The sequence below is a fragment of the Colobus angolensis genome, unplaced genomic scaffold (genome assembly GCF_000951035.1).
Source record: "Colobus angolensis palliatus isolate OR3802 unplaced genomic scaffold, Cang.pa_1.0 Scaffold181, whole genome shotgun sequence".
Lineage (NCBI taxonomy): Eukaryota > Metazoa > Chordata > Mammalia > Primates > Cercopithecidae > Colobus > Colobus angolensis.
The window spans coordinates 446,939-458,781 of NW_012114944.1; the positions used below are offsets into that span (position 1 = coordinate 446,939).

At 52.8% G+C, this 11,843-nt stretch overlaps 1 protein-coding gene across 1 annotated transcript in view; it reads left to right on the forward strand.

The window, feature by feature from the left end:
* The first annotated feature begins 2,668 nt into the window (after positions 1 to 2,668).
* The window catches only part of GLIPR2 (GLI pathogenesis-related 2), a 20,379-nt gene continuing 11,204 nt past the window's right edge, over positions 2,669 to 11,843 (forward strand). The window contains exons 1-5 of the mRNA XM_011939516.1: positions 2,669 to 2,836; positions 5,404 to 5,443; positions 7,018 to 7,126; positions 7,788 to 7,891; positions 10,130 to 10,207. Coding sequence (XP_011794906.1) covers positions 2,669 to 2,836; positions 5,404 to 5,443; positions 7,018 to 7,126; positions 7,788 to 7,891; positions 10,130 to 10,207 — 499 coding nt within the window. The remainder of the gene's footprint in view (positions 2,837 to 5,403; positions 5,444 to 7,017; positions 7,127 to 7,787; positions 7,892 to 10,129; positions 10,208 to 11,843) is intronic.

An 11,843-nucleotide genomic window follows, 5' to 3' on the forward strand; every position in this document is an offset into this window, starting at 1 on the left:
ATCCGCATGCCCCCCACCATCCAAAGAGCCCAGTTTCCTCATCTGTAATGAAGAGAGGAATCCTGTCCCGCCTTCACTGTGCTGAAGTGAGAACCTCATTCATTTGTTCACTCACTCATTCACTTAGCAAATATCCAAGCTCAGAGGGGCTGAAAAAGGCCATCAAACGTCAATGTAAAGGCAGGACAAGAGGAGACCTGACCCGGAAGGAGCAGGAACAGGTTCTTCCAAAGCCAAAGCCCAAAAGCTTTCTGTCCCTGTCCAATGGTAATAATAATAATTACAGTTGGCATTTAATAACCGTTCATTATATTCCAGGACTGTTCAAAAGCATTAACATAGATGAATTCATTTCACCCTCACTACGCTGTCCACTGCACTACACTAGGCTGTAGTGAGGGTTAAATACTGCTGTTCCCATTTTATGTATGGGGAAAGGAGGCACAGAGTGTTGAAGCAACGTGTCCAAGATCGCATGGCCAATACCAGGCAGAGCGGGGGTTTGGCTGTTGAAATTCCCAGAACCAGCTTAAAGAGCAGGAGTTAGCCAGCTGAAATTCGTTCTTTTTTTTTCCCTTAAACTGCCAACTTTTTATTCTTTCTTCCTGATAAACAAGTAAAACCAGCTTTGCCCCCAAGGGGGAACCAGGTTTCTTTCCAGCCTTTTGCCAAGGGGGCAGAGGGGCCTGTTCACAGTTCCTGCCCTGGGCCCTGACAGTCACCGGCTCTTTCATGAGGAGCCTGGAGAGGGCAGAGGAGTGAGTCAGGCTGGGCTCAGGGAGGCCTCAGGAGAGGAGGAAGATGCTGAGGGAAGAGCCTGTCTCAACCAAAAGTTTAAATGGTAGAGGAGGGGCGTACACCTCCTCAGAATCTTTTTTTTTTTTTTTTTTTTTTTTTTGAGACAAGGTCTTGCTCTGTCACCCCGGCTGGAGTGCAGTTGTGTGATCATGGGTTACTGCAGCCTTGATCTCCTGGGCTCAAGGGATCCTCCCATCTCAGTCTGGGACCACAGGCATGAGTCACCACGCATGGCTTTTTGTTGTGTCCTCAGAATCTCTACAGAGCCTCCAGCAGTAGAGGCTTGGCCTCCAGAAGGACCTTCGAGAACCCAGTGCAGTCCCACCTAGGACATCTATACCCTCCACCCCAGCAGAGACAGCCCAGCCCCTTCCCTCAGCCCTGGGGAGCCGGGCCAAGGCAGCTCCTGCCTCCTTTTAGCAGCTCTGACCTTTCTTTTAAGCCCCAAGTCTGGCACCCTGGTAACCTGCACTCCATAGTCCCTAATTTCCCCCGGGGTCCCTCAGCCAGGTGTGCTGGAAAAGGGCTTGGCACAGAGGAGGCTCTTGAGAAGCCTTCGTTCTTCTCTTCTCTTCCTTCCTCTCCTTTGCTCAATTCAGAGATCTGAAGGCAGCTGCCACCCCTGTCTATTTTCTTCTACTGCTTTCCTCAGCTGTCCTCGAGTCTGATCCCCCTCCCAGGCCTCCTCAGTCACCCCCTGTCTCTTTCCGTCATTCCCTTTGTCTCCCGTGACCCTGAGGAGGGATGGGGGCTTAGGACAGGGCTTTGCATAGGATCTGGACTAGTTGTGGGACTTTGGGCAGGTAACTTCTCTTCTCAAGCCTCAGTTTCCTAATTAGAAAGAAAAAAACATGGGTAAGGCCATGGCAGCTCCCACAGAAGATGGCGAGAAATAAGATCATGCGTAGGCCCAGCACATGCCCAGAGAGCGGGAGAAAGCAGGCCTGGGATGGGTGGGCCTGCAACTTCCTCTTACCTCAGGGTTGGCACTCTGAGGCCGTGTGGACTTTCCAGCCTCAGTTTACCCTCCTACACAATGAGGACGTCATCCCTGCCCATCCCCCATCGTAGGGTGGCTGGGAGGGCGCTCCCTGCCTAACTGGGAGATGGACAGCTTTTCTCTGACTTGTTTTCTCCTTATGTTTATCTGTATTCTTGGGTTTTTCTCGGTGTGGGGTGTGCTTCTTGCTAGGTGTGGCTGCCACTGATAACTTTGCCTCCCTGGGGCGGCGGCCCTCTCAGAGGAGCCACCAGGGCTAGGACTGGTTGCCTCGGTGGGAGGGGACTCCTGGGGCTGCCCAAGGTGTGGTTGGCAGGAGTGGTGAGAGAGGGCTTCCCCGCCACCGATTACCAGAAAGACCTCCTGGCCCCTTCCAGAGAACCCTGGCTCAGGGGCCTGGCACTGGCGGACACAGTGCCTAGCTGCAGCTTCTGGGCACTGAGCTTTGCTTGGACACATGAACTTTCACTTTTGTTTCTTTTTACTTCCCACATTCTGGGAGTGCAGTGACCTAGTTTTTAGCAGCCTTATATGTCCCTCTCTGCCAAGGAAACTTAAGGGCCTCCAGCACTATGGGATCTAGTGCAAACTGACCCCAGCACTCAGGCTGCCTTTAAACTGGCTTCCCCTTAGCGAGCCACCCACTCTCCTGTCTCCCCCTCCTCTTCAGAGCCCCAGGATACACGTGGTCCCTTCACCCTGGCTCTTTCTCTGCTGTTTGCCTCCTCCATTCATGCTTCCTGAGCCAGGAACACCTCCTCCAGGGAGCCCTCCTTTCCCTGACACATCGGTGGTCACCACTGCACGTGCCACTCAGCCTCATGCATCTCCCGTGGTGTCCCACGAGACCCACCGTGGCCTGTCCGGGACATGGGAGCTAGAAGGGACTTTAGGATGGGCCTGGACAACCCTGCCACTTGGATGGGGACCCCCGTCACCTTGGCGGTGTCACCCATATGGGCCCTTGCCTGCACACTCACTCGTTCTGATCAGTGTCTCCTGAGAGAAGCTTGTTTGGGAAACTCCTGCACGTCTTGGGTCAGTTGTTCATCTTGTCTCCTCTCACTCCTACCCCAGCGGGATGTTATAGGATCTCAGGATTGGAAGGGACTTGAAGGTCCTCTGACTCAGGGCCTGAGTCCCTCCAAGAGGGGCTCACCTGTTTGAATTCCTTCAGTGGTAGAGAGCTCACTACCTTGTGAGGTAGCTCCTTTAGGTCGTCAGAAGCTTTAACTAGGAAAGATCTTTCTTAGACTGAGTTGAAATCTGTCATTCTGCCTTTCTACCCACTGGCCCCAGCTTTCCCTCAGGGCCCCAGAATTCATCAGGGGCCTCCACTGTGTCCTCCAGAGGCTGATCCTCTCCAGGCTGAACATTCCCCATCCTTGTACCAGTTCCTTATTAAACCCCCCTTTCCAGCCTCAACACACCTCAAGTCACCACTGTCTCTTGCACAAAGCAGGGACCAGGCTGGGGAAGCAGCCCATGGCCCAAGAAAGAACCCTTGGGTTCCTGGAGGCCATGCTACCCAGCTGACTCTTCTTAAACTGGTCAACAAGACCCCCATCTGGGTCCCATGAGTTGCCATCGCCCCTGGCATTTCCCTGTGAGATATTCTTTAAAAGCCTCTCTCACTCCTTATCCCAAATACCACATTAACATGCTAACCCTGAAATCTTTGTTTTTTAAAGAATAAAAATTTGGTAAAAATGCATAATATAAAATGTATCATCTTAAGAATTTTTAAGTGTGCAGTTCTGTAGAGTTAAGTATATTTACATTGCTATGCAACAGAGCTCCACAACTTTTTCATGTTGCCAAACTGAAACTCTATACACGTTAAACAATACCTCTTTTTTCTCCTCTCCACCGTAGACCTGAAATCTTTGTTTTTCCTATTGACAAGGGCTTGGTCGGCCTGTTGGCCAGGAAGTCCTGATACTTCAGGTTGTAGCTCCGCCCTCTGCCTTAACGCCTGTCCCCATGATCAGTTTCCACCTCCAGGTCTCCCCACCTCTGCCTGGCAACCAAAACCTCACAATCCCGGGGTTCAGAGCCCCCATATCCCTGCCCTGCCCACATTACCGTGACTGGGCCTCACTGGACAGCCTTAATGAGCCCAAGTTCTAGAGCTTGGTCCACGTACTCTTTATCTAACAGTCTACTTCCTCTTTCTCAGAAGGCCCATGGACAGCTCCACCATGCAGGTGTGACCTGCAGTTACCTTCCCCTCCTGGGTCTGTAGTTCCTGGGTCTGCACATCCCAACCCCCTTGAAGGCAAGCCCTGGGTCTTCTTTCCCTTACGTCCCCTCAGAAATTCCATGGGATTTGACTTGAGGGCCCAGGAGACATGGGAGATCTGGCTATGAGAAAAGGGACAAGGACTCCCTGTTGCATCATCTCCTCAGCCTTGAGCATCATCTCCTCAGCCTTGGGTGAAAGGCAGCAGAGTAGGAGAAAGGCACCGGTGAAGGTGACCCGGGGTAGAGGAAGAGCGTGGCACTTCCTTTATGGTTCACACCCTTCCTGCTACTACCCACAGCCAGTTTTTGAGGGACAGGCTGTGGCCTGATGGGACCAGTTCCGCATAAGGGCCTTCTGTGGCCGTCACTCAGAACCCATCCAACTCACCCCCATTTCCACAGAAGGGAACTCTCAGATTCCCGAGTAAGGTGCTCAGTGTCTTCATCATAGCCTGGCTGGCTGGCCCCTGTTCAGACACTTCTGGGGCCTCGTATTGGGAGTTGCCTCCTTCCTGATCCCATGTTAGATTAATCTCCATGTTCCTTTTGCATCTACGCTTACCTGCATCTTGGCACCTATCACATGGCTAGTGTCTGTTTACAAGGCTGCCTGCCTTCTGTATGTGAACTCTTTGAGAGGAACACGTGACTGACTTGTCTCTGGACCCTTAGCACACGATATGGGACATGGCACAGGGGAAGCACTCAGAGAGCATATGGACAGATAAATGGAGGATAGATGAATGGGCCTTGGATGAATGGCAGATGTATGGATGAATGATGCTGGATGGATGGGTAATGTTAGATGGATGACAATGTTGCATGGATAGATGTATGGAAGATATTAGGTGGATGGGTGGATGGATGGAGGATGTTGGATGGATGGAGGATGTTGGATGAATGGTGGATGGACAGATGAATGGAAGATATTGGATGGATGGATGGAGGATGTTGGATGGATGGATGGATGGATGGATGGATGGATGGATGGATGGGGATCATTTCAGATCCAAATTGGTATGGCTTCTGTTCACTATTAATCTTGCTTGCTTTTGGCTTCACCTACTTATTCTCTCCCTAACCACAGCCTCCTTGACTTTGCCCTTTCTGAGATCATGACCTAATTGGGCATGGGCTTCACCTCTTCCCCCACTGCAGCCCTGGGCCTGCTGATCATACCACTCACCCTCCCACCACCTCCACTTTCTTTGCTACACTCTTCTCCTATTCTGTGTCTTAGTCCATTTTCTGCTGCTATAAAAGAATACCACACACTGGGTAATTTATTAAAAAACCGTTTATTTGGCTCACAGTTCTGGAGGCTGGGAAGTCCAAGAGCATGACATTGGCATCTGGTGAAGCCCTCATGCTGCATTATCCCATGGAAAAACAGAAGGGCAAGTAAGCACTCAAGACAGGGAGAAGGCCGGGCCAAACTCACTCTTTTACCGGGAGCCCAGTCCTGTAATAATGCCCTCTAATCACCTCTTAAAGATCTCACTCCTCAACACTGTTATGTTGACAATCAAATTTTAGTGTGAGTTTTGGAGGGGACATTCAAACCAAAGCATTCTGCCCATGGCTCCCCAAAACTCATATCCTCCCCACATACAAAATATATTCATTCCATCCCAATAGCCCCAAGTCTTAACTTGTTCTGGCACCAACTCAAAGTCCAAAGTCTCATCTAAATTAGATACAGGTGAGATTTAAGGCACAATTCACCCAGAGACATATTCCTTCCAGCTGTGAGCCTGTGAAATCAAAACAACTTATCTACTCCAAAACACAGTGGTGGGACAGGCATAGGATAGACATTCTCATTCCAAAAGGGAGAAATAGGAAAGAAGGTAACTGGTCCCAAGTAAGTCCACAACCCAGTAGGGAAAACATTCAGTCTTAAGGCTGGAGAATAATCCCCTCTGATTCCATCTCCTGCCTCCTGGGCACACTGGGTGGGAGTTGGGCCCCAGGGCCTCAGGCAGCCCCACCCCCAAGGCTTAGGGCTGTCTGGCTTCAGCTCTCTCAGGTCGAAGCCTCGTGCTTTCAGCCTTCCCGGGCCCCATGTTGCTTGCTGGTAGCTCCACCGTTCTGGGGTCTTGGGGGTGGCTGCACTTCTGCAACTCCATTAGGCACTGTCCTAGTGGGGACTCTGCACTGGCTCTGCCCCTGCAGTAGGTTTCTGTGTGGGTCCCCCAGGTTGTCTGATTGGATGGCACCCACCCACGTTGAGAGTGGATCTTCCCCACTCAGACTCACACACCAGTCTCCTCTGGAAACACCCCTACAAACACACCCCAAAATAATGCTTTCCCAGTTCTCGAGGTATGCCTTAGTTCAGTCAGGTCGGCACCTAGAACCCACCCTCACACTCTGCTTCCCCAGGGCTGTCCTTCCCTTGTCTCTTCGTCTGCCCCTGTCTCCTTGGCTTCACTCACCCAGCATAGGTTTCTTCCTCCCCAGCCAAGAGGCCTCTTTCTGGACTCCCAGCTCTGGCCCATTCCAGTCCCCTCTGCTGTCCCTAGATCCAGCCTGAGATACCCAGTCTCCTTCAGATATTTTACTTCCGAAGTCCTATTGCTGACTGTCCAGGTCCCCAAATCTGCTCTGTGTTTCTGTGCATCCTCCACTTAGCAGCCAGCAGGGTCTTTGAGAAACACATGGAGCTCACTGCCCTGCTCCCTTTCAGTGGCTTCCCCATTGCCTTGGATAAAGACCCAAATCCCTAACATGGCCCATAAGGCCCCACATGATCCATGGGCTTTAGATGTGCAGAGATATGGAGCACAATGCCAGGTAGGGCGAGCAGTGGCGTGGAGCAGGGCCACTTGGCTGGGGTGCCAGGTGTTGGAGGGGAGCAGCAGCCCGTCCACATGGCCTGAGGTTTGAGCTGGGTGTTGCTTTCAGCATGCCATTACACTTTTGATGAGTGTTTTCTCTGCACTGAGCCATTCTCCATTTTGCAATCATTCCAGCTTCCAAACAGTTTCATAATGAGGTCCTGAAGGCCCACAATGAGTATCGGCAGAAGCACGGCGTCCCCCCACTGAAGCTCTGCAAGAAGCTCAACCGGGAGGCTCAACAGTGAGTCCCCTAGCACATCCGGGTGACTTGGGCCCTTCATGTGCCACTGCTGCAGTCACAAAGGGGCCCTGTGGCCAGGCACAGTGGCTCACACCTGTAATTTCAGCACTTTGAGAGGCCGAAGTGGGCGGATCACCTGAGGTCAGGAGTTCAAGACCAGCCTGGCCAACATGGTGAAACTGTCTCTACTAAAAATACAAAAATTAGCCAGGTGTGGTGGCAGGTGCCTGTAGTCCCAGCTACTCGGGAGGCTGAGGCAGGAGAATCGCTTGAACCCGGGAGGTGGAGGTTGCAGTGAACCAAGTGAACCAAGATCATGCCACTGCACTCCAGCCTGGGTGACAGAGTGAGACAACATCTCAAAAAAAAAAAAAAGGTTGGGGGGCCCTGCATGGTTTCGGGGACTGGGTTTTGGGATCAGATACAACCACATTTGAATAACCACACTGTCACTCACCTGGGCAGGTCCCTTTGTTCCGCTGAGCCTCAACTTGCTTCTGTGTGGAATGGGACTGCTGGGAGGCTCAGCAGCAGTCATGCAGCTCTAGCTCCTCTGCGAGCCCTGGGCAGGGAAGGAAACTCAGCCACACTAGCTTGGGGCACATCCTTTGGGGGTTCTCTGAACTGCACCTGCTCTGAGGAGGCACTGTGGACTCTGCAGGTATTCTGAAGCCCTGGCCAGCACGAGGATCCTCAAGCACAGCCCAGAGTCCAGCCGCGGCCAGTGTGGGGAGAACCTTGCATGGGCATCCTACGATCAGACAGGTGGGTCACATTTTCAGCTCCTCTCCTCTCTGCGGGAGCTGGAAGAAGGACAAGTCCTCCTCAAATGCCTCCTGGCCCCAGCACCCTCACGGTGTAGCCACAGGCCTAGGAAAGGAAAGAAAGGAGAACCAGAGCTCTCTGAATCTGCTCCCAGGCTGACTTCAGTTCACCACAAGGTCTCTGATGGCTGGCTCAGTGCCAGGCCTGTGCCGGGTGCCAGGGACACAGAGATGAGTCAGGCTGACCAGGCCCTCACTTTCGGAGAAGCTCGCAGGCCAAGGAGTGGGGGTTGGGGAGACAGACCGCTTTTGTACAGAATCTCAGCCTGATTCTGTGGGCGCCAGAGCATCCCCAGCTACCGAGAAATGTTATTTGCTTCCCGAGAAATTTTACTTTCCTACTGTACTGGTGATCCACTACCAGTAGTGCTGGTGTATTACTTTTGTAATAGAAGAAAAGCAATAGAGCTTTTTCCATTTTGGAAAAAATAATAATAATGGAAAAGACAATGACTCCATGCAAGGTCTCAATCTGGAATGCTCCCACCGTGCTGCCCGGACATTCTTGAGCTTTCTGACCCTCTGACCCTGACAGCCCTGATGTGGCTTTTTAGGAAGAATATTGGAGAGCCATCTGGATCTCTGAGGCTTTCTCCAAACACCAGTGGGAGAATGACTCACTCCCTCCCCAGCCTCACATTCCTGGGAGTTCCCCCGAGTCCTCTTGGTTTCCCTAGGGCAGCCTAAGCCAGGGCTCCTGTGCAGCATGGTCCTTGGCACCCCCACTGGGAGGCGCATGTGAGCTCCTGGGGAACCCCCTACTCACCCCTCCCTCCGAGGCCTCGCCCTCAGCCTGCAGGCTCCTTCCCAAGCCCAGGCTGTGGCCCTTGATGGGCCCCGGGAGAAGGGCATAGGACAGGAAGTTGGGCATTCAGGAGGCACGGTCCATCCCAGCCTTGCATGGGCTCCCTTGGAAGCCTTAAGCAGGTCACTCCCTCCTCTGCCCCCAGTTTCCCGTCTCTACGGCGGGGGGTTGGGTAGGTGGTCTCTGAGACGGTGGCTCCCTACTCTGGCCGCACATTGGAATCTTTTGTGAAACTTTAAAAAAAATACCAGGCCAGGCACAGTAGCTCACGCCTGCAATCCCAGCACTTTGGGAGGCCGAGGCAGGTTGATCACCTGAGGTCAGGGGTTCGAGACCAGCATGACCAACATGGAGAAACCCCATCTGTACTAAAAATACAAAAATGAGCCGGGCATGGTGGCACATGCCTGTAATCCCAGCTACTCAGGAGGCTGAGGCAGGAGAATCGCTTGAACCTGGGAGGTAGAGGTTGCCATGAGCTGAGATTGTGCCGTTGCACTCCGGCCTGGGCAACAAGAGCAAAACTCTGTCTCAGAAAGAAAAAAACAAACAAACAAACAACAACAAAAAAAATGCCTGAGTCTCTCCTCCAGAGATAGACACAGTTGGTCTGAGGAAGGACCCAGGCATTAGTATTTGTTAAATGCTCTCCAGGTGAGGCTGATGTGTGGAACATGGATCAGCAGTAGCATCTGGGAGCAGAAATGCAGAATCCTAGAACTACTGAATCGGAATCTTCCCATTAACAAGATTCTTGCACACATTTGAGACTGACTGCTCTGAGGTCCCCACTCCTGGCTCTGGCCGGGAGAGCATCAGCTCCCAGGGAAATGCCCGCCCATATCAACACCTGTGGGAACGGTGGATGCCCCAGGTGAGGGCCCTCCTGCCCACAGTGGAGATCCTTGGCTCACCAGCCTGATTGTCCTTCCAACTATGGATGTTTCAAGAGCTGCACGTGGGGTGAGATGACAGTATAGTCTCCTAGAAACTCGGAGCATCAGCAGAAGGCCCTTGCAGTGTATTGCCTTCAAACTTTCCATTGTACTGAGAACCAGAGAGGGAAGGCTTTGCCCAGGATTACACAGCAAGTCAGTGTGTGTGGGTTGTGGGGGGATAGGTGCAGGTTCCCTGACCCCAGACCAGTGTTCTTCCCAGCCCCCCAGAAGGCCCACTCTCTTCAGCCTGGCCATGCTCATGGGCAAGAGTCCCTAGGAGTCTGCAAAGCAGCATCCAGGATGCATCAGCTGACTGGGGCTTTCTCAGATGTCTAATTGCTGGATAGGTGGCTTGGGGCTAATGGGAGGAGATGCAGGCAACAGGGAGTGGGTGGATTTTGTGGTTGAGTTTTAGAACAATGTCATTTACACACAGGAAAGGAGGTGGCTGATAGATGGTACAGCGAAATCAAGAACTATAACTTCCAGCAGCCTGGCTTCACCTCGGGGACTGGTGAGTGGCAGGGTCTCACCAGGGGCCTGGCCCTGGGCAGCAATGCAGGTTGGGTGTCTGACTTCAGAGAGGAACCAGCCCTCTAAAAAAATCAACCCTTTCCTTCCTGTTTAACCTCTTGTATGTTTCTCTGGATTGACCTTGACCACAGACCAAAGCTCTCCTTTTCCCATTACATCTCCAGCTTCCCCCTGCTACGTGCTCTGCTCCCTCTGTGAGCCCCCAGCTGCTGAATCCTGCCCCATCAGCTCAGAGCTCTTCCCATTCCTGGAGTGTGTCATAGGAGACTGGATTTCCAAAGCTGCTTGGAGCTTCATTCCTGAACTGGTCACCCTGCGTCTAGTCTTGTTTTCTGCAATCCATCCTGCTCTCCAGCAGCCTCAATACTCCTAAAATTGTCTCTGCCCCTTATGCTCTCCTAATTCAATTGTCATGGCTCCCTGGGGCCATCAGGAGAAGGCTCAAGCTGCTGGCACTCCTCCCTCCACACCCCACACCCTTCCCCCACCCTTGCGGTCTCCCTGGCTTTCTCCCTTCCCCTTTCTGCTCTAGTTTGCAGTTCAGGAGCTTGGGGTGCAGAGAACCTGGATCTAGTCTCAGCTCTGGCACCCTTTGCTGTGTGGACTTGAGTCAATTCCTGTCCCCTCTTCCCAGGGGAGAGGGAGAAGGTGGCTTCTAAGGGATATCCTGAGAGCTGGTGATTCAAGTGTAGGGAGGAACCTTCCGTGCGTCCATGTTCCCTTCCCATAGGCCTCCCCTGACAAAAGCTCCGGGCAGCCACCCTGTGCCCCAGGGTCCCTCTGGGCAGCCACCCTGTGCCCTGGGCTCCCCCTGCCTTTTGCTGGGCTCACCAGGCTCCTTGTCTTTCCTCAAAACCGACTCAGAGCCGCCTGGGGCCCAGGATGGTGTTAGAAGGGGGTGGGAGTTTCTCTGACCAGAAGGCACCAGGAAACAGAAAAAGGGACTCTGCTCACCTCGTTCCTCCTACCCCACCTGTCCCACCCACAAGTAGAGCCTTGCAGCCTTCCACCCTCTAGAGGGGTGCTCCAGAAGCAGGAAGTGACAGGTTCTCAGCGCCAGTCACCGTTTCCTGTGGTTTGCTGCCTGCCTTTCTGGGTGGGGGTTTCTGCAACCATGTTGCGTTGCGTTGTTCCTGGGACTCTGGGGACAGAGGCAGAAGCATCTGCTGAGGCATTCCTCCCCTCCATTAACCCCTGCAGGACTCCAGGCCAGGCTGGCAGGGCTTTGAGTGTGAACAGGTGATTCTAGGGCAAGGATACCTAAGGGTGTGGGGAGGGAGCAGTAACAAGCTCCTGCTATTAAGGATGTGTAGGCAGGACCTTGTCTTCTTTTAATAGAGATGGTGTCCAGAAGACTTCTTATTTCATGGCTTCTGGGTTTGCTTTTCCCATGAGCAAGATTCTTGAGCAATCAGACACGTGTCCGAGCAAGTTATTAACTAGCACTGTGCGTGTGTGTGCACACCACGTGGTAATTATAAAGTGCCTCCACAGGCTGGGCGCGGTGGCTCACACCTGTAATCCTCGCACTTTGGGAGGCCAAGGTGGGTAGATCACCTGAGGTCAGGAGTTCAAGACTAGCCTGGCCAACATGGTGAAACCCTGTCTCTACTGAA